The sequence below is a fragment of the Onychostoma macrolepis genome, chromosome 18 (assembly GCF_012432095.1).
Source record: "Onychostoma macrolepis isolate SWU-2019 chromosome 18, ASM1243209v1, whole genome shotgun sequence".
Lineage (NCBI taxonomy): Eukaryota > Metazoa > Chordata > Actinopteri > Cypriniformes > Cyprinidae > Onychostoma > Onychostoma macrolepis.
In genome coordinates this window covers 23,119,581-23,143,613 of record NC_081172.1, presented here as the reverse complement: position 1 = coordinate 23,143,613, position 24,033 = coordinate 23,119,581, and the positions used below count along the sequence as shown (strand labels likewise).

At 42.7% G+C, this 24,033-nt stretch overlaps 1 protein-coding gene across 1 annotated transcript; it reads right to left on the bottom strand.

The window, feature by feature from the left end:
• Positions 1-877: 877 nt before the first annotated feature.
• Positions 878-9,162, bottom strand: LOC131524080 (uncharacterized). The gene is given in 5 exon segments (XM_058750822.1): positions 878-931; positions 3,938-4,970; positions 4,972-5,020; positions 5,023-7,884; positions 8,259-9,162. Coding segments are annotated over 5 exon segments (4,902 nt in total).
• Between the last annotated feature and the right edge of the window lie 14,871 nt (positions 9,163-24,033).

Below are 24,033 nucleotides of genomic sequence, written 5' to 3'. Positions count from 1 at the left end.
CCGCCTTGTGCGGAGTAGCGACAGTAGGCGAGGCCGCGGTCTCGAGGTCTGGCTTCAGCAGTAAACAGAGGCCTCGTAGCTTCTCAGTAGCCGCCGGCGAGAGTTGGTCTTTGTATGCGTTGCCGATATCCAAAAGTCTTTGGTGAACATATTTGAGTTTAGGAGTGATTTCCTTATGAACTAGCGGTAAATTTACACTATTTGGAGACGAACAGACGACATTAAAAGACAAAAAAGCACCGTCTTTGGGACCTGGAGCAGCCGCTGCGTCTGATCGCGCCGCCATCTTGGATCCAGAAAAACAAGCGTTTTTAAAAAAAACGTTCAATGCTGTTTCATGCATTCAGAGTTGTTTACACTTTCAAAGAGTTGGATTCGCATGCTAAGCATGGACAAATGACGGAGTATTTTTGTGCCAAAAATCTTACTTCCGGGTTTAAGGCCCAGTTCGACACTGGATTTGCACATCATTTGATACCGAAAGATGGACCGATCCCAGTTAATAAAGATCCCGCTCATGATTCAGAATTGCAGAGGGTAAGTGAAACAGCATCAAATGTCTGTATTTTGTTGGCAATCGACGCAAGTGCTCGTCAATCTTTAGCTCCGCCAATGGCGCACCTTCAGCAGCTCGGCTGTTTTCGGACAGAATCGTAAAGCTGTAAAACTCGTAAAACTAAGGACTTTTTGGAGATATGAAGGATGCAGTACTACTCTATAGGTACTCAAGATTAACATGAGATTGGGTGAAACTGAGTGTGTTGTCCCCTTTAACAGAGTCACTTTAGAACTAGTAACGAAGGAACGTTGAGTTGCTTCATTGAAAGCTTAGTCCATTACTGTAGTAAAAGCTTGCTTTATTATGTAGAGTAAAGTATTAGATGGACTGAGCGTCTGTGATTACCTGCATCTGATACAGCATCTCAGTCTCCTACAAACAATAAAACATGAGTTTGGATGTCCACTGAGGAAAGCGTTATGTTTGTCGTATTGTCAATATCCTTTCATCTGTTAAGGGTAGAAGCGTCAATATGTGACGAGTTGGGAGTGAAACCGTGTTGAATATTCAAGGTACACATTTCTAGTAGCTAACTGTGCAGTTAATTCTCATAATGTATTTTCAGAATGTTTTGGAATATTTGTCCTCTCCTCAAATTTGTCACTTCAAAAATCCAGTAATAATAATAATATAATTAGAAGACTTATATTAACCTATTAAGATTTTGCTTAAATCTACATTGTACATATATACTTTTCCTATTTTATAAAAACATTTTTCAGAGGTAGATCAATAAAAATTACATTTTTAACAATATTCCAAGTGTAATTTATGATATTTGTTGTATTTTGAATCCAATTTTTCTTTGTAAAAGGCAAAAAGTTGATCATACTTATTTTAAAGTTAAGGATTCATTAGTTTGAATATACATTGAACCAGAAACTATCATTAAACATCATGAAACATATTAGTTGATAATTCAGTATTCGTTATTTTTGACAAAACATCCCATGTTTCGGTAGTGACACATTTTCCGTAGAGACAGTAATGCTTTGGTAACGACCACATCACATTACATTATAGCCTATTCTCCATTCGGAATTTGAATAAAAGTTTCATTTTTCATGCTGCTAAGAGGACCAATGTGGCATACTTGCAACAAACCTTCGGAAGTGAAATCCACATATTCTCTCGAAATCAAAATTCTATGGACTGGACTGGACAAAATATGATATGTCAGAATAGATGTGCATGAAGGCAAGCACTCGAGAGCTGACTGAGCGTGCTTCGCTCCCAAGCAAACAACACAAAGGCTGTGTGTATCCCCACCCGTGATGTAACTGACCTAAACTGATGTTTGCTTTTATTTACTTACTTGTCTTTAGCTTTTGGCATTGCTGCTTTATTTGAGATGGGGACAGACAATGGTAAATAAGACATACACACACAGAGCGCTTCGCTGAATGACAGAAGCTGCCGCTGTTTCCACCGCACTTGCTTTTATAGCTTCCTGGTCACTACGTCACCCCGTCCGTGACGTCGTGCCCATTCATTGGACTGATTACACACATTTCAGAGCATGGTCTCGCTAAAGGCATTCCTAAAGCATTCAACGCAACTCAAGTTCCTGAAGGGGAACCCTAGTTAAAGGCACAATATGTAAGTTTCAGCCGCTAGAAGTTGCATGTTTAAAGCAATAACAAAGGCAAATCTTGATAATGCTGTGAAGACTGGTGGAATGATGGGAGACGTCGTTTTCACTATAAAGATGTGGCAGCTTGGTCTAGAGGTACACTAAAGATTAAAGAAAAGTTACCGACTACGCCACCCCGGGGCCTATCTCCGGGGAAATGCCCTTTAACCAAGAGCAAAGCTCAGAGGTTCGTTATATCAGAGTCAGGTATCAGACATGGGTTGAGTATAAAACTTTATTGTTCTCAGTAATAGAAAAATATCATTTTATTTAACACGACAACACCAATAAATCAAAACGAATCTACGCACAAAATGACACACATACGCTCACTTCAGAATGGGGCGCTGGCTATCCTTGACAGAATTGATACAGCAATCATGCGTGCACCCTCACTGCACACTCACGCCACACCTCACTGTGAGCACAGCACTCAGGCAAAAGAACCCACCACCACAACCGGAAAGAGACACTAATCCTCTGTAACTGGCTGCCCCAATTCTGAAGAGAGAAAAAAATAATAAAAATAATAACAAAACACACACAGTAAGCCAAGTATATCAAACACATAAACGGAGCAACAGGCAATCTAAAATAATTTTAAAAGTTCGCCACAGCAATTTGGTTCATCGAATCGAGGCGCCGCGTCCGGTCAACCGACAATGCTGGAGTGGACAGGAATGGGCAAAAACAACCATCAATAAATCACAAAAAGAAACACATTCTATAGGCTGCCTTTAGGCCACCAACACATAAGAGATAAACAAACAAAAATAAACTTGAAAAAAGTCACTCACAAAAATATATATGGGTAATATACCCGACTTAAATCAAATAAGAAAAACAAACACACAACAACAATCCAATCGAATAAGAAAAAAAATATAAACACACAACAACAATCAATTCACAGAAAAATCATATGTTTACAGGAAACAAACTGCAGAAAATAATGGGGACAGTTAGGTGGCTTTATCTCATGTTTAAATACCACTGGAGGCTTTTAATTTGGATTGGTTACTCACAATACACAATCCATGATAAAAATACCACACCAACAGCCCACCATCATCGGTCCAGCTGATGTAGCGCGTTCAACACCATGAACGATGGACGAGGAAATCAGACGCAGCGTGTCAACACTCGATCTGAAACTGAGTTAATGAGTTAATAATGCTCGTCTGGCGGTTCAATGGAACAGACAAACTCGTAGTCCCGTCCCTAAACATTGAAAGCAGAATAGTCACTGGGACAAGTCCAATGATGGCGAAACCGGAAGCAAAACAATGCAGACAGCAAAAGGAACATCCGCTTTAGATGAACCCAGAGCCCACTGTAACATCCCCTGCACGTTGGCCCGCACCTGTAGTGCGATTCACACGGCACCAGAGCTGTAATGTATTAAACACGCATCAAATTGACGGCATCCGCTCGACGGCATCCCACAAAGTTCCCCTGTCCAACCGTACAAACAGTCATGCGTCCCGCTGGAAAGCACGGTGTCTCGCTCAAATGACGCAGAGAGAACGCACACCCATAGCGACACCCTTATATACAGAAGGAACGCAATTAAAGGGGCACTCCCCCTGCATATTACATAACCCGGCAGAAATAAACCGTACTGCTACAGTCTACCCCCCCCTTTGTCATCGTCGTCCCGACGGTGAAACATCTAACGGGTATTACCCCACAAGACCCTAACTCCAGGGCCTAAACAAAACAGTGACGGTATTAACACCACATACCGGAGGGTTCGGAGTACCCACCACTCCGGACCCTATAGTCCGCGGTAGGTGATGCACATTGGAATGTTGCCCCGCCCCTGCTCGCCCTGTGCGGCGTGGGGCCATCACAGAACGATCAGACGGTCCTGGGGAAGAGGGCCTTAGTACAGGCACTGGATCTATGCTGGCCTCCGCTATAGGCACTACCTCCAGATCAATCACATTGGAAGCAGTGGCATGTTCTTCCAATGGAAGCATACCTACGGTGGTCCTTTCACGAGCCAACGAAGGGGCCCTAGATGCAACATAGGCCATATCCCCATCTTCTAGTTCTACCTCGGCCTCCAAGGGCACCGATGACTCAGCCAGACTCTCGGGGAGACCAACCAATGGTGCCTCCCCCTGGACTCGAGGCTTCAATGCGGAACGATGGACATTCCGAACCAGACTCAGGTCTCTTACCGGGGCCACTGTATACACTGAACCGCCAGCCAGAGGGGCTCTGACTACCCGATACACAGTGGAACTCCACAGATCATGGATCTTGTGGCGACCCCTGACCCCATAGTCTCGCAGGTAGACCAACTGGCCCTCACTCAATGGCAGTTCCTTTACCCGTTGATCATGTCCTGCCTTACGACGGCCTGCCACAACTTGCAGCCGTTCTCGAGCACCCTCCATGGCAACATGTAGCCGTGCCTGGTGCTCCTCTATCCACTTGTGTACTCGGCCTGCCACAGGTTCTCGTATCTGGCCAAGCAAGAAATCTATAGGCAACCTCGGTTCTTGCCCAAACATTAAAAAATGAGGAGATTCACCAGTGGCCTGGTGGGGGGTGGTATTATAACAAAACAACACCTGCGCCAGGCATGATGCCCAGTCCCTTTTCCTCGCGGTGGGCAAGGTTCGCAGCAAATTGTGTAGGGTCCGATTAAACCTCTCACACTGGCCGTTATCGGCTGGATGGTACGGACTGGTGCGAGACCGACCCACCTTGTAGAGACTGCACAACTGCTGGATCAAGTGGGACTCAAAATTGCGGCCCTGGTCGATTCCGACCAGGAACCCCAAACTTAAAAAAACACTCCTCCACCAGGACCCGGCCACAGTTGTGGCCTGCTGATCCCAAGTGGGAATTGCCACCGTAAATTTGCTAAAAACGTCAGTCATTATCAACACGTTCTCCTGGCCGGCCTGCGATGGCTCCAACACTGTAAAATCAATAGCCACTATTTCATTCGGGCGAGAGGCCAATAAATGCCCCATGTAGCTTTGGGCAACTGGTGCCACATCTTTGGCTTGCTGACAGCGTTCGCACCGCTGAATCCAGCGGGCCACATCAGCGGACATACCCGGCCAGTAGCACCGCTGCCGTGCCAGCTCAAGGGTGCGTTCAACGCCCTGATGTCCATGATGCTGGTGTAATGATGTTAAAACCTCTGACTGCAAAATCTCTGGAACTACCACCTGAAGCACCACTTCCCCTCCGTCAGGACGGAAAGTCTTGCGATACAATAGGCCCTCCTGCTGCACAAACCGATCCCATTGGCGAAGGAGCATAGTCACCAGTTTAGGAAAAAGTCTCCGCTCTTGCGACCCTGGGCATTGCCCTTTCCTCCAAAACCTTAAGACTTCCCCTATAACAGGGTCTGCCTCCTGTAAGGCCAGCAGGTCAAGTGCTGAACAACTCGGCAAGACCTGAATGGCACTCAAGGTGGTAGCCTGCACTGGTTCTATACTCACAGCTCGCCTCAATAGCTCTGGCACAACCAACCCCAAGGAATCACTACTGTCAATTGTCTGCACTGCTGGAGGCAGCCGCGACAGTGCATCAGCATTCTGGTTAGTTCTACCTGCCCGGTACTGAATTTCAAAGTCAAATGCGGCCAATTCAGCTGCCCACCTCTGCTCTGTAGCACCCAGCTTGGCCGTAGCCAGATGACTCAACGGGTTGTTATCAGTACGTACAACGCACTTATGCCCTAACAGATATTCTCTGTATTTTTCGGCCATGGCCCACTTAAGGGCCAAAAACTCAAGCCTCATAGAGCTATATGTGGCAGTGTTTCGCTCAGCCGGACGAAGGCCACGGCTAGCATAGGCAACTGGTCTAACCTTCCCATTAACCTCCTGCGACAACACCGCTCCCAGCCCGGCATAGCTGGCATCGACTTCCAATATGAAAGGTTGCGTGAAATCTGCATACGCCAAGACTGGTGCAGTCGTAAGTTTAAGTTTCAAAGTCTGAAATGCCTCCTCGCACTCTGAGGACCACACAGCGGTCAATTCCTGACTACGCTTACCTGACTTACCTCGAGTTAGTTCGGCCACTATTTTGTGTAATGGGGCCGCTAATTTAGCGAACCCCTCTACAAAACGCCTATAGTAGCTGACAAAACCCAAGAAGGTTCGCAACTCTGCCACAGTCCTAGGACAAGGCCACTGAGCTACGGCCTCAACCTTACTTGGGTCCGTCGCTACTCCCTGGGCCGAAATAACATGCCCCAAATACCTTACCTTCTCACGAAAAAATGTGCATTTCTCAAGCTTTACTTTGAGGCCTTCGGCTCCCAAGCGATCCAGCACCATCCTTAGTCTCTGCAGATGTTGTTGCACCGAGGAAGAAAACACTATAATATCATCAAGATATAACAGGACGGATTGGTGCCGCTGGTCGCCAAAGAGCCGCTCCATCAAGCGTTGGAACGTGCTTGGGGCGTTGCACAAACCAAAGGGCATCCAATTCCATTCGAATAGCCCAAAGGGCGTGCAGAAGGCAGTCTTAGGACGATCGGATTCGGAGACAGGGACCTGGTTGTACCCACTGGCCAGATCTAAAGTAGAAAACCAGTGGGCCCCTGCCAATGAATCCAATGTTTCCTCAATACGAGGCAATGGAAACGCATCCTTACGCGTCTTGGAGTTGAGCTGACGGTAGTCTACGCACATGCGCAGGCTACCGTCCTTCTTCCTCACCAAGACGACTGGAGAGGCATATGGGCTGCAACTCTCCCGAATTACCTGTGAGTTAAGCAACTGACTAATGTGGGTCTTTACCAACTCGTACTCTGATGGCGGGATGCGTCTGTAACGCTGTCGGACCGGAGTATCATCTATCAAGGGGATTTCATGGGAGAGAAGGTTAGTACAACCCAAGTCCCCTTCGTGCATTGAGAACACATGTCGGTACTCATGAAGGAGAACCCTAACCTGCTCCTGTTCCTCAACCGATAACCCTCCTAAATCGACCAAATCTATAGGTTCTAACATAACAGAGGCTTCGCAGGAAGCCACCTGAGCAGTCACCGATGAGACTTCAGTCAGACCACAGGGTAGACCCACCAAATGTACTTCTCCCAACTTTCCTATAACTGTAGTAGGATAAAGCACTACATCAATGGTGCCGACATTAACGACGGGGACCGAAACAGTACCAGCATTTACCTGCACTAAAGAGGGTGAGGCCAATAATCCCGCAGGCAAACCAGTCTCAAAGGGCTCAAATAGCACAGTTTTGCCTGCAAGGGAGGATGAGCACGTTGCAGTCACAAACTTCAAAGTGCCGCCTGGAATGCGACACACGCTACGCCCTCTTACCTTAGCATTACTGCTGCGATCTGAAGCATGAGTGACCTGTTGGCAATCTTGAAATGCCCGGGTAATTATAGAATCCTGAGCCACAAACGGTAGCTCAAATAAAGTGGCTCCATGACGGCCAAAAAGCTCCCGGTAGCAGCGACCGAGCACATTCATTCCCAGAATGCCTGGAGTGTCAGTACCACCACCAGGGGGATCACGGACCACCAGCACACCACAATCAGGGACTGTACTACCGCACAATTCAATGTCTAATTCGAGGTAGCCGATATATGGAATTTCAAGTCCATTAGCTGCACGGAGCTGCAACCAGTGGCATGACCGCAGGCGATCCTGGCCCCATGGCTCAAACCTCAACCGAAAACAAGTTTCTGTAATGGTTGACACCATGGAACCAGTATCTATTAAACAGGGTACCTGGACACCCCCAATATTAACAATAAGGTGTGGACATGAGGAAACCAAGTGGGATGCCGATTCGTTACCATTAAAAACATTAGAGCCACGTGCGCTCCCTACCGAACTATGGCTCCTAAGCCCGGAAGGAACTAGTTTTCCGAAGGATTAGGGCCGGACAATGACCTTGGTTGACTGGACAAGGGGGCAACAAGAGGGCGCGACGGGGGACGAGGGGGACAACGTTCCCCGTAGCACTCTCGTGCAAAATGGCCTGGTTGTTGACACCTTCTACAGATCAATTGGGTTGAATGAGACGCACGACCACGTGAAAAGGTATTTTGGTTACGGGTCATAGTTTGGGTGAGCAGATTGATCTGCTGTTGCTGCTGACGCAGCATCTCTCGCAGCTCACCAAGTTCGGACGATTGACCTCCCCGAGCCAGGCCCGGACCTCCCCGAACTGGACCTGGACCTCCCCGAACCTCGAACTGGAACCCACCTATTAAAGGGACCGACTGAGTTCGACCCCTGGCCCCCCCTGGCATTCCCTCCCTTTCCCAACGGATTGCTTCCCCCCGGACCTCTAACAACGTTACAGTGGGCTCCCGTCTTATCAATTGTTTCAACTCTCGACGAAGTGCATTATCAGACACACACTCAACAAATTGATCTCTCACAACGATATCGCCATTAGAAATAACGTGCGGCGACTGGCTTTTCACCCTCTCAAAAAGACTCAACAAAGCCAGGGAGAACTCTAACAACGTTTCTCCCTCATGTTGCCGCCGTGAAAAAAATGTTTCCTGTAGTGTGATATATGACTCTGCACAACCATATACTTCACGCAACGCAGAAATGATTTTGTCTGAGTCACCCCTGTCAGTACTTGACCGATATTTAATCTCGTCTCGGGCTTCTCCTTCAAGATGATCATAGAGGAAAAAGGCCTGCTCGGCGGGTGTCATATTACGAATGCGCATGCACGCTCTGGCTTCTTCAACCCACTCGTCAATAGAGATACCAGACCTGCCATTAAAATTTGGACAGCGTCTGTCTCTCGGAATGAACACGAATCGTTCCACCATGCCAGCACCCACATCAGCTGACCGAGGCGTAGAAGGGCGCGCCGTGCTAGCAGAGGCTGCACCAGGATCGGGCTGCTCAACAGTCGCCCTCTCCTGACGCAGTCTCTCATTATCTGCCCTTAACTGGGCTACTAAATCCCTCATTTCTTGTAGTTCGTTCTCCATAAGTGTGCTGAAAAGGGTACTCACCCAGTCAAAAACCCCACTGCACAGTCACCAACGTTCTGCAACCATACAAAACAAAAACAAAAAAACACTCCCCAAGTCTGAATCTGAACAACTGCATATACCCTGCCGACTACGCCAAATGTGGCAGCTTGGTCTAGAGGTACACTAAAGATTAAAGAAAAGTTACCGACTACGCCACCCCGGGGCCTATCTCCGGGGAAATGCCCTTTAACCAAGAGCAAAGCTCAGAGGTTCGTTATATCAGAGTCAGGTATCAGACATGGGTTGAGTATAAAACAATAGAAAACTTTATTGTTCTCAGTAATAGAAAAATATCATTTTATTTAACACGACAACACCAATAAATCAAAACGAATCTACGCACAAAATGACACACATACGCTCACTTCAGAATGGGGCGCTGGCTATCCTTGACAGAATTGATACAGCAATCATGCGTGCACCCTCACTGCACACTCACGCCACACCTCACTGTGAGCACAGCACTCAGGCAAAAGAACCCACCACCACAACCGGAAAGAGACGCTAATCCTCTGTAACTGGCTGCCCCAATTCTGAAGAGAGAAAAAAATAATAAAAATAATAACAAAACACACACAGTAAGCCAAGTATATCAAACACATAAACGGAGCAACAGGCAATCTAAAACAATTTTAAAAGTTCGCCACAGAAATTTGGTTCATCGAATCGAGGCGGTCACCCGACAATGCTGGAGTGGACAGGAATGGGCAAAAACAACCATCAATAAATCACAAAAAGAAACACATTCTATAGGCTGCCTTTAGGCCACCAACACATAAGAGATAAACAAACAAAAATAAACTTGAAAAAAGTCACTCACAAAAATATATATGGGTAATATACCCGACTTAAATCAAATAAGAAAAACAAACACACAACAACAATCCAATCGAATAAGAAAAAAAATATAAACACACAACAACAATCAATTCACAGAAAAATCATATGTTTACAGGAAACAAACTGCAGAAAATAATGGGGACAGTTAGGTGGCTTTATCTCATGTTTAAATACCACTGGAGGCTTTTAATTTGGATTGGTTACTCACAATACACAATCCATGATAAAAATACCACACCAACAGCCCACCATCATCGGTCCAGCTGATGTAGCGCGTTCAACACCATGAACGATGGACGAGGAAATCAGACGCAGCGTGTCAACACTCGATCTGAAACTGAGTTAATGAGTTAATAATGCTCGTCTGGCGGTTCAATGGAACAGACAAACTCGTAGTCCCGTCCCTAAACACTGAAAGCAGAATAGTCACTGGGACAAGTCCAATGATGGCGAAACCGGAAGCAAAACAATGCAGACAGCAAAAGGAACATCCGCTTTAGATGAACCCAGAGCCCACTGTAACGTCCCCTGCACGTTGGCCCGCACCTGTAGTGCGATTCACACGGCACCAGAGCTGTAATGTATTAAACACGCATCAAATTGACGGCATCCGCTCGACGGCATCCCACAAAGTTCCCCTGTCCAACCGTACAAACAGTAAATTGCCCTTGCGGTCCGGTGCTCCCGGTCTGCGATTTCTGCCGAGGGTAGGGGTGTTCGATATGACGATTTTTGATCGTGGACTATAAAAATGTCTCCACGATTTGCTTTTTTGAAGAAATATCGTAGTATCGTGCTACAGCACACATTCTATCAGCTCCAGTTCTGGCGCCTCCGTCTCTATATACTGTACAACGCCACATACATTCACATCAGTGTTAACTCAGCGGTAGAGTTACTCTCACGGGACACTGCACTTATTCGCAGTCACAGAAGTACATTATCTTCATCTGCTTCAAAGACTTACTGGTTAAATGTTTCACTCAGTGTTCTGTTCTGACAGCGCCTTTTCTGAGCACATACACCCAAAGCGCGTGCTCTAAAAAGCCCGTCAAACAGCGCCTGATTACTGAACTAAGTTATGTTTTGTGCTAATACTGTCAAAACACACCAGGTTTATGTATAGACTCAGTTGGTTATGTCTAAAATGAAGGTAAACAGCTGAGAGAAAAGGATGCGTGCCTGTATATTAGATGCGTGCAGGTCTTAAAGGGACAGTACTAAACATGCTGCCGACTGTCATTAAAGTGATAGTTCACCCTAAAATTGTAATTCTGTCATTATTTACTCACTCACATGTTGTCCCAAACCTGTATTAATTTCTTTCTTGTGCTGAACACAAAAGAAGATATTTTGAAGAATGTGGCTAACCAAACAGTTGCTGGTTCACATTGGCTTTAACAGTAGGAGAAAATAAATACTATGGAAGTCACTGTAGACCAGCAACTGTTTGGTTTTCCACATTCTTCAAAATAGCATTTATTTTCAGCAGAAGAAACTCGTTCAGGTTTAAAACAACTTTTGAGTGAGTAAATGAAGGTATAAAAATCAAACACTAGCCTATTTTAATTTTGGGGTGAATTATTCCTGTAATGTTAATGAAACACCAAACACAAAGTGAAAAATCACTCATTACTCTTGACTGTAAAACTTTAATACAGTTGCTTTAATAGGACTCAATCTATATAGTGTTTTATTTTTATATTTGTTCATTCAATTTCTTGAATGCTCCTGCTAAATGTACCTATTGTAGACTACCTGAAAATAAAACACTGTTTTATTTGTATATTATGTGTATTTGTAATGTGCATCTTTGCTCTCATTTTTTAATAACAAAGATATAATAATGACAACGATTCTTATCTTCACCCACTTTGGCCTAAATATCTGCCATACTTTTTTATATTTTGTTACCTTGAAAGGCTTTGTCTTTATAATAGGGAAATTAGTCTGGCTGTACTGCTCAAACAGCTTGCAAAATAGAAAATCCAACATCGACAAAGAATTGTGATAATATTGTGAATCGTGATATTTAAAAAAAAAAAAAAAACGTGATATTCTTGCCATATTGTCCCCCACCCCCACCCCCTAGGTTTTGCCCCTGCCCTCCGGAGGTCTGTGCACGCCACTGTTACTAAGCGTGAAAGTTCTTAAGCTGTAGAACTAGTAGAACGTGATGACACCTTTACAGTCTATGGATGACACAGAAGAACTCATCCACAATATCCACTGCCTGCTGCCATCAGCTCCTGCGTCTCACACACGAGCGCGACTTTAGCACTATATTTAGCAACTTTCAGACCCTTTTAGCGGCTTTTTTCCATTGAATATACAAACTGACAAACCTAGCGACTTTTTTGGATAAACCTTAGCTATGGTTCAGTTGGAAGATGTCTGACTCTCCCGGCGCAGTGTCTCTGCGTCTGTTCTGTGCACAATGTTGCCAGATTGTATGGACGATTTCCTGCCCAAAAGCTCACAAAAACCCGCCCAAAACTTTAACTGTCAAAATAATCAAGGTTGATAAGAATCATTTTTAGCTCCTTATAACGAAATAATGATGACAAAATAATATAAATATGATAAATGTCCCATGGATCAAATCGGGACAAATACATTAAAGAGAACTAACAAATATGATTCAAATATGCAAGCAGACAATGACAAAACGGCAATCAAGAAATTAACCGATACCCTCGAAAAACACAGGCATCATTTTCAATGTCAACAGTCAGAATTTAAATGCAAAAAAAGTGCCCAATAGTGATCAGAATAAGCAATGTAATTATAGGTATTTCACACTCGTTCATGCACACACCATGACAGTCAAAACTGTGTCGTTCTGTTTGATAATCCAACAATTAAAAAAAAAAACAACAATAATGCCTTTGTGTCGCTCTATAATGTCACACAGAACTAATCTTTCGTGAAGTTCATATTGATATAGAACTTTGCACAGTCAAAACTAACAAGTCCAGCATCTTTAAAGGATATACCAATCTGGAAATTAAAGACAAGGTCGTATAAAATAGATTTTGATTAAATAATTTAACTGTGCTCTGATTTCGGAGTTGCAGTGATACAGCCTTCATGTCATCTCCCTCAACAGGTGTAATTCACGTTTTGAGAGTTAAAACACTCTCCACTCTTTACCATCGAACTTATATAGGCATTATGGTCACTTACAGTTATACATTCAAAATCAGATCCATTATCGCGCTAAAAACCCTGTCTGTGCTATAAAAAAAAAGTCTGTCTGCTCATCCCTAATGATTGGCTAAAAGTGTGGCCGCAACGTCAACATCAGCACCAGATATTGTGCTTGTGTGTTTAGTAAAGTTGTGATGACTGATTGGATGCATGCAGTAGGCTATATGCACACTTGGACTTGTTTGTTAACCAATTAGCCTATACAATTTATATGTGATAATGAACGTGGATTTGCGCAGCTTGTCAGTGAACAACGGCTCTGTGTAGTAAATGCTGCTCCATGTGAAATCACGCACATGATGGAAATTACCGCTGATTACAGAACCAGCTTTACTGACGAGACGCGCATTAAATATTGCATGCGATATATCGTACAGGCCTATATGTAACCCACACATTAGACTATCATGTTTTAAACACATATTATGTATGTCTTTTTAATAACTATTGAATGACTTTAAGGTTTATTCGTGTTTGGTATGTATGAATTCGACAATTCTAGCTTGAAACGTTTCTTCCAATTGATTCTTTGTCAAATTTATCATATTCTGGTTATAGAAATCACATCCAAAAGTATACTTTGCAAGAGTGTGTAAAATTCAGACCATGTGACTGATAACATGCTGATTTATGATGGAAGGAACACCCCTAGCTAAGATAATAGCCTATCTAATTGGTCAAGACACCAGATGGGATGTGTCCAGAAGCCGAGTTTAAAAACTCAGGACACCATCAAATCTTCCCTTCTCTCTTCTCTCTTTGCTCTCTCTTCTTCTTTTTTGCCACTGCATTTTGACGCTGCTTTTAGTGCTCTTTGAGCATGCTCTGGCCTACAGGCCAGTTGCTACTTAACACCACAATGAAAAGAAAAACCACCTAGTCTCGTTACATCCTTTCTTTCTTTTATTTTAGTTTCTTTTCCGTTGCGTTTCGTGTTCTCAGTTTAAGTTTTGCCGCCACGCGAGCCTGTGACCGCCTCAAAACTTCAACCAGACCAACTCCGCATCTCCAGCCAACGCCCAAGACATCACTTCAACGACTACTGAACTTCCAGCCAATCTGCAACTTAAACAATCATTCTCTTAAACTCATCCTGTCCTTACTTTCTCTCATTCTGCAACGTGTGAATGTGTGAATGAGTGTGTTCATGTGTTAGATTAGTTTATGTAGTTTTATATAAAGTCTTATTTATATTGAAAAGAGAAGTATCTTGTGTTTTGTGCTTACAAGTTAATGTCTTAATCTGCTGATCTTGTTACTGTGCTTATTAATAGTGTTTTCACTATATTTTGGATTTGAATATCGAGCGCAGAGTTGATGTTATGCGGCTCGTTCAATGAATCGCCAGCCGACTCAGTGATCAGCCGCAAAACAGTGATTCTGTTCTAATTCCCTATAAAATCATAAATGATTCCCTTTGAGCTAAATTGTATTATTTACATATTACCCTATATAATAATGAACATAGCAGTCCTCATTTACTCCCGACATCTGTGTCGCTGAAGACGCAGTGGATTACTTTTGTTTTTGAAGGGAATGCGCCCCCCGATCTACCTAAGCAAAGCAGAGCTCATTAGCATTTAAAGAGACATGCACAGAAACAGGTCGCTGTGTGCCGAGCTGTTTTTGACAAGGTATAAAGGGTGTTGTTTTACGCCACCACTGAGGAATTTTAACCAAAGTGTGTTTCAGACATTTCAAGACCCTAACGTATCATACCAACTTGTGGAAAATGGGCATCTGATGTCCCCTTTAAATTTGACCATTTGTTTTCTAAAAATACATCTGATGTATCAATGTCTTCAGAAGCAGCATGTTCATCCATCCCACAAGAAGAAAACCGAGGCTGACAAAAGACTGTTCTGATAAATAAGCAGCAAAAAAGGTATGCATATGGTATGCAAACCTTTGAAAGGTTTTATTGCCAGGGACTTGATGGTAGTTAAAATTTATAATGAAAGAATGGGAAATAATAATGGGGACCAGAAACTGGTTACCCACATCCTTCAGAATATCATCTTTTGTGTTCAGCACAAGAAATTAATATAGGTTTAGAACAACTTGAGGGTAAGTAAATGATAGAATTTTCATTTTTGGGTTAACTAATGTTTTAACATACTTGTTGTTAAAATGAAGTATATGGGTAAGAATTTTAATATAATTGATTTATTATGGATAGGGTCTGAGTTTAAAATTAAGAAAAAATGTATACTTTAAAGGTGCAATAAGTGATTGTCTTCAGTAACATTTTTTGTTATGCTGGTTGAAAGTCTCTTCACACCCCGATAGCAATCATTAAGTTAAGTGGTCTAAATGTATTTATCTGTATTTATTAGTGGTGTCAAAATTAGCGCGTTAAAGCAGGCGATTAATTTTTTCAGTTTAACACGTTAAAAATATTTAGGGGCGGGGCTTAGGGTTGGCCACCCCACTCACAACTGCAGCTTCTGTCACGTTTTCTCTTGACAAAAAGTGCATTTATTCAGTCTCATAACGTCTTTACGACCACATCAAACCGGAGATGTTTCAGATGCGTGCTCCACTTCACTTCAGCACCAGGCGTGAGTCAAACGAGCGCGGAAACGGTACTGTGCTCGCAGCACGTGATCTTAAATCACACGCACAAAGGCGCCAGCGCACGCTGTAGCCTGTATCATTTCATATCAAAGCGCGAAATAAACTACCTGCATGCAATGTCGTGGTCAGTTAAGTCATGAAGTTACCAAAGAGGCGATTAAAGCTGCCTTAAAACTGTGCATGCATGCAATATATTTTATATGAGTCACATTTAAGAACATGTCTCTGAAATGGTTTTCAAAACTGTCCTCCCTCATCTAACACACTCGATTCAACTCGTCAGCTCATTAATAGAGACTTTTAAGACCTGATGTGGGTCAGAAAAAGGTAAAAAGAGTTGAGAGAAAATATGATGCGTGTCAGATCCGCGTCATGTTCAGCAGTAGCAGCTCTTAAAGAAATAACAGCCAAAATAACCAGATGCTGTGATGTCTATTAATCAAAGGACAAAAAAAAAATATATATAGCTTTATAGCTTTAAGGATTCATTTAGAATTCAGTGTTTGATAACTTCAATTTAAATTTCTGTATATTTCTGCTGAAGGGCACAGGTATGATCTAATCATAATCTTTCAATCAACAGCCAGAGTATATAAGCAGCTGCTTACCTCTCTCCGGTCTCAGCTGCTCTAGCATCATCCAGTAGTGCTGTTCAGAACCATGTCAAACATACCGGACCTCCAGCTTTTTCCTTCAGATGACGAACTTTTCTCTTGTCCCGAGACACCAACAGTCGCAACTCGCATATCATCGGAACGCACGGATCCAAGTCAGGAGACTCCCTCTGAGCGCTTCGGTCACAAAATCCACCGCTCATACAAACCACGCTACAGAAGACTCCTCTCTCCTCCACCTTCAAGATCGCCAGTGGTAACTGCGCCTCGTCCATCTCTTCATTCTACTGCCGCCATTTCTCTGATTCTACCCATTTCAGAATGGTCCGTCAACAGCCTACGTCAAGCCCTCTCCAACTCCGGACTTCATTTCTCCCGCAGATCATCCAAAGCTCAACCCTACGACTTACTCTCTAATTACAATAACAGCTCCAGCATCCCAACAAACTCCTCAACTTCAAAAAAGAAGAACCAGTCCTCATTCACTTCTGTTTCTCCTCCGGTTCGGTGTTCTGAACGCGTTCAACGCACTAATCCAGAGGCCGCGGCAAAGACAAGGGGGGAAAAAACTACAGCTGCACATACTTCCTTGTCCGCCGGCCTTTCCGCCCGGCCAACAACAGCGGCTGCAAGAAACCGTTCCACAGCCCCTCCAACGCTCACGAATTCTCTTATACAGGCTTCTCCACTTCCTAGACAAGACGCATCTATCTCAACCTTTTTCCCCGTCCTTCCTTCTATTGATAACCCATGCGCAACTTCCTCTCAGACGGTTTCATTTTTCTCATACCCTACTCAGAGAGCGGATCCTAGTGCGAGGTTGCCTTCACTAGCGATCCCACCCCCTCTTTTATCCTTTAACGTCAATTCTTCTCATCCCCTTATTCTCCCTTCTGGGTCTCAAATTCCTCCTAATGTTCCCCCTGGCGCAGTCCCTAGCGTGAGGTTGCCTCCGCAAAGGACTCTTTCCCCCCTCTTCCCTGCTAACCCTCCCCCTCCTCTCGCTTCAGCTCCTCCTTGCCATCTCGGACACCAGTCACTTCTAGGGCTCCCTGCCCAGCATCCATCTTCTTCCTCAGGTCTAATCCACTTGCCAGCCCATTCTCTTGCCACAGCAGTCCTTCTTCAAGCTCCTCCCAACGCAGTCGCCATGGATCCACCTCCAGTCTCATCTCACCTCCGTTCCCTAATTCTATCAGAAATTCAGAACATTGGCTCCGGAGGCAGACTCCAACCCAACTCCAGTTCCTCCTTATTCAGAACTCCAATTCCTCTAGACCACCCCCTCAGTCACCTCCATACCCTTTCTATCAATACCATTTTACAAGCCATTTCTCCCAGAATACTCCAAACCTACTGGACAGCTTGGAGTTCCTTCAAAATCTTCCACAGAACCCACAACTTGGTTTTCCCTGAGTTCTCCCTCCTCTCTATATCTTCCTTCATCACTTACTTACATCATACCAATTCAATTAAACCAGGATCCATCAAAGTGTACCTCAGCGTCATCCATTTCTTTTATAAGCTCATCCACGGCCAACAATGCCCTAACATTTCAAACCCTCAGATCTTTCTCTTCATCAAAGGTTTACAAAAAACCAACCCCCCCGGTCCAGACACCAGACAACCCCTAACCATCGACCTCCTCAGTATCTGCTTAACTACTCTACGTTCAGGTTCATTTTCCCCTAACAAAATAAGAACCCTAGATGCCATGTTCAATCTGGCTTTCTTCGGCTTCCTCAGAGTCTCAGAATTCACCACCAACTCAAACTTCAACCCAGCCATTCATCCTACATTCTCCGACCTTCAAGTAGTAAACCATGACATCATTCGTTTCACCATCAAAACCAGCAAAACCGATCAAATGAAACGCGGCCACTCAATCTTCATTTTTAATTTGCCAACCCCCATCCAACCTTATCAGTCCATAGCCCTATTCCTTCACCAGAGGAAGTCTCAAATTACCTCCCATCTCGACTCTCTGTTTATCAATGATAAAAACCTCCCTGCCTCCAGACATTGGTTCCAAAAAAATCATCCTCAACAGATTGGGCATCCCAACCAAACATTTCTCTTCCCATTCCTTCCGCATAGGGGCAGCCACCACAGCAGCCCAGAAAGGTCTTTCCGAACACCAAATTAAAATGCTGGGTCGATGGACATCTCATACCTTCGAATCATATGTTCGAACTGATCTTCATCACATTAGGCAAGCTCACCAATCACTAGCATCTTTCTGAGTCTGGACTGCTCCCCCCTTTATATCTTAAAATTTCACGTCTTTTGGGGGGTATCACCATTAGTCTTCAATATTTGGGTATCCCGAACACCTACATCTTCAAATATCTCATTCACCCTATGTCCAACTTGCTGTCCCAAATTTATTCTGCGCTTTTGGGGGGGGTTTATCAGAGCTCGAGTTGAAGCTGCTTCATCGAGCCACTCTCAGTGGACAGCAAGCCAAATAAGTTTACTCTATTTCCTAATGATTATATGGGCAAACGAACTCGTTAAATGAAGTTCCTAAACGTAAGTTAGGGAGGAGCGAACCCATCTAATCTTTCAATCAACAGCCAGAGTATATAAGCAGCTGCTTACCTCTCTCCGGTCTCAGCTGCTCAAGCATCCCTCCACCTCCCCAATCTCCACCTTCTTCTTAGGTACCTTGCCCTTTGTAATCACCTCATATCATGTCCCTGGGGGTTTTATCAGAGCTCGAGTTGACGCTGCTTCATCGAGCCACTCTCAGTTACTCACCAGTGAATGACACATGATGTAGCCCAGCAGTTCCCAATTCCAGTCCGTGCACCCCCCATCTCTGCATATTGTGCATGTATCGCTTAGTTAACACACCCGATTCTATGAACGTGAATTGGGAACCGCTGATTTAGTAATGAGCGTATGCGTTCAGGGGGCATGGCTTTGGACTGTGATTGCAGGGAGGGTGGGACGTTCACTTTCAATGCTATCAGGCTAAAGTTAGCATTTTCCAAGATCTCCTACTGCACCTTTAAGACTTATGTTTACAGTGTGTGTTCATCCTCAAACTATTTATTTCTTTATTTGGAGGACCCATTGGAGGTTAAACTTTTGGTTAACATTTGGATATGCCTTCATGTTTAAATGTGTTGTTTTTGTGTTTTTGCTATTTGTGTTTTTAGGGGCAATTCTATGACGCATCAAGTGGCTCAGGGTACTTGGCTTGGTGTTTAAAGACTGTACAGAGAAGTACAGACTAGAACCTGGTGATGGTAAGATCTAATTAATAACATATTAGAGAATCGTGTCAATGTCAATGTCAATGTCAACTTTATTTATATAGCACCATTAAAAACATCAACTGCTGACCAAGATGCTGAACAAAATATCAAAACCTTCAATAAAAACAATTACAACATGACAGATTATACACACTTAAAATCACTAAATACACAAATTAGCTAAATGCTAAGGAAAATGGATATGTTTTGAGCTTTTCCTTAAAATCATGTACTGTTGTAGCAGTTCTAATGTAAACAGGTCAACTGTTCCAGAGTTTCGGTGCTGCAATGGAAAAAGCACAATCACCTCTCAGTTTCAACCTAGCCTGCGGAACATTTAGTTGTCTCTGGTTGGATGACCTCAGAGACCTTACTGGATTGTGAATGGAGAATAGATCAGACAAATATTCAGGTGCTAGACCATTCAAACATTTAAAAACCATAAAATCGGAGCAAGGATAGAGCCGTGCGAAACGCCACAGGTAAGAGGGGCTGCACCTGTCGTAAATTATCCAATATTAACAGAAAAGCTTCTCTTATAAAGATAAGACTGAAACCATTAAAGAGCATTTCCCCGAATGCCTGCACAATACTCCAATCATGGAATGAGAACTGCATGGTTAACTGTGTCAAATGCTGCACTCAGATCTAACAGCCCTAGCACCGCAGACTTGCCAGAGTCAGCAGTTAATAAAATATCATTTAAAACCTTTACCAGTGCTGTTTCTGTAGAGTGGTATTTCCTAAAACCAGACTGGAATGTTTCAAAAAGTTTCCATTCAGAAAGCTCTGCAGTTGATGAAATACTATTTTCTCCAGAATCTTAGACATGAAAGAAAGGGTAGAAACTGGCCTAAAATTTGACAAAAAATTTGTGAATAAATAAAAGTGGATGAATAATGGCATGTTTCATATCCTCTGGTACAAACCCATTCACAAGGCAATTGTTCATAATCATTTGAACATTAGATCCAATCTCCTCAAAAAAAAATGTTTTAAACTTAGGGGGAAGAACATCAAGGGCAGATCCAGATGGTTTAAGCTGACCTACAATATCTTGCAAAAAAAAAGGCAAAGTTACAGTTTCAAACTGATACAAAATACTAGTGCAAATAGGAGGGACAAAAGGATCATAAAGAGAAGGCACAATATTCAAGATAATATCCCTAATCTTGTCCACAAAGAAAGTCAAAAATTTATCACACATAGACAAAGATGATGTAGGGTAACAAACCAACAAAGAGGTTAACAGCAGCATTTATAGTATTGAAAAGTATTCTAGGACTATGCCAGTTCTTTTCAATAAGATCTGAAAAATACTTAGACTTTGCTGATCTCACTGCTTTCTCATACTGTAACAAAGTATCCCTTAGTATCTAGTACGAGATTTGAAGCTTATCTTTTTTCCTCTTTCTTTCTGCCCTTCGACAAATCTGACGTAAAGCACGAGTAGTATCATTGAGCCAGGGTTCCGACTTAGATTTACATTTTTTGGCTTTCAAAGGAGCTATAGAATTAAAAATATTAGTGCAGGTAGTATTAAACTGATTGAGATACTCTGCGCCATTCCCATCATAGTAAAACTGGTCGGATGCATGAGAAACTTCCTTAAAAACAGCAGAAAAATCAATGCTAGTAGTTGATGAAAATGTCCGAGACCAGCGAACAGCCTTAGAAGGCCAAGAAACATTAAAACTAGTAGGAACTGTAAATACAATGGGCTTATGATCAGAAATGACATGGTCCTCTATTTCAAAATCACATACTGTCAGGCCATGTAATAACACAAGATCAAGAGTATGATCATTCACAAACTGTACCAGATCAAAAGAGTCAGTAAGGCTCAAAAATTGCTTGGCTAAAGAATTAACTGGACAGCACAAGTGAACATTAAAATCACCTAGAATTAAAAGCCTATCAAAATTAGGAATAATTCCCCCTAAAAAATCAGAGAACTCATTAATAAAATCTTTGTGTAGTTTAGGTGGATGATAAATGACTGAAATCGCCACTGGGTTATCAAGTTCAGTATGAACAACTTAAGTTCAAAGCTCGAATAGACTTAAGTCGCTAATGTCCGACAGCAAAAGTTCTGTTTAAAAATAGAAGCCAGTCCTCCCCCTTGTCCCAAAGATCGAGGAGTATTAAAAATTTAGAGTCATGAGCAGGCCCGGCGCCAGGGTGGCGCCACTTCTTATATGCACAATGACAAAACAGACACGGGCGCCTGCGCACGCACATAAAAAAGTTAATAGTTTTTTAAAGTAAAGTTTTAAAGATGTGTTTTAAACGTTTGCTGCATGAATTAAAAATAACTTTTATAAAAGTGCATTTTTGAGAAAAAAAAAAAAAAGGTAGGCTAAGGCCAAGTCACATTTTATTATTACATTCATGAATAGCCTAATGTAAAATGCTGGTAAATAAAGCTAAATGTTTACTTACATTATAAATACAGATAAACATTTCTAAAAGCTTTTTTAATTGTTCTCACTTGATGATAAATCCTTTAAATTTAACGGTATTCAGAAAAATAATGAAAAATAGTAGGCTATAAGTAGCTAGTTAAACTAATCTTTATAATTTTAAGGTATTCAGGACAGAGCAACATAAATATCAGAAAATATACGCAGCTATACAATTAAAGAACAAAGTTTTACATATGCCATTATAATTTGTGTTTTATTTTTTATTGTATACAATTATAAAATAAAACGCAAATTATAATCGGGCCTGTTTTAGGCTTTTCCATTTTTTTTAAATATTTTAGATGGTGTCACGGTGATGAGAAAAATGACTCGCCATGTCCTCATTGTACGTGCCTTTATAGAGAAATGCATCTTTACGGATAATGAAAGGGTTTTTACTTTACTTTATTATTTCGTTTTAAAATGGTCATTTAAAGCTTTCTATAGATATATTTATCGTATCTGTGAGTCAGTTTCGCTGAGTTTCGGTTCATCATTGTGAAGCGCTCCTGTTCAAGACCGACAGAAAGCGCATCCCCTGTTTTCCTATTTTGTTGATATTGTGAATGCACACAAATAAAAGTAGACCCTTTAAAGTTCCGAATTATGTATTTCTCTTACCATAATGAGCAAAAATTACGGTGTAGGCCTGTTTTAAGTTGTTTCTACTGTAAGAAAAAAAATGCAAGTGACCGCTCTGGCGCCTACATGTCCTGCAGAGCGCGCATCAGCTTACACTCTCCACACAAACTATTGGATATGCGTCTAACAGCGCACATTTATATAGGTTAAACATTTAAACTAACATTGGGATATGCTTGAACTGTTTTATATCTAAAGATTTTATTTTAGGCAAGTCGTGATGATTTGATACGGCTAAATTAATCAAACACAGGCTATGATTAACTCACTGCTGCCACTGGCTGCTTGGTCCTTGCTTAAAATGCATTTAACAAACAAAAAATGCTCCATTCGTTTTTCTAAATTAACTTTATGAAAGAAAAAAAAAACAATTTTCCATTACATACAAAACTGAACTATTTTAATAACAGTAGCTAGTCTGTTTTGGGAGAAGGGGAAGACGGGCTCAGGTAATTCTGATAAGTGCGTACCCACTGAAGAAATCCTGCAGGCGCCCTGATTGCATATGCAGCCTTCGGTCATTTCTGACCGGAGAATTTTACATTTTGAATTTTAAAAAATCGTAGCTTCACCAGAATGGTACGAAACTCGGTGACTTTTATGGCACTTGGTATGTGAACACAAAAAAAATTGAGGGCATGATTCGAAAAAGTTAAGTGGTCGTAAAAAAAATAGTCCCACTCATGGTCTTCGGTCAAAAATGACCGACCATAGGAAATGAATGGGAAACGGGAAAAAATAAAAAAATACAGAAAATTTTTGTGTGTACAATCTACAAATCCCCAACAATGCAGAAAAACATTGCACAGCAATGAAGGGGTGAAACTCTAAAACATCTAGAGTGCAAAATCAACACATCCACTCATACACACGCGCACACACACACTTGTATTCTTTCTGGGGGGTAAAATCCACGCGTATGCTGGCTCCAGTGAACGTCGCACAAGGAAGCGGTTGAAATGTGCCTCATACACGTGTAGGCCCATGCCAAACAGATTTAGACAACAGAAACAGCTTGAGCTTGACCGCGATACCTCCACGTCGTCCCCGTCTCCTGCAGCGCTTCCTCCCCAGGAAAGGGCACGGTGCGCGGCACAAATAATCAGGTATAGCTGGCGGTGGAAGAAACTGAGTACCACTTTGGACATGATTAAGTAGCTCTTCGGTGGTATGTTTTAATGTCAAGCAGAGTTTGTCTATCATACGCTAAAAGTG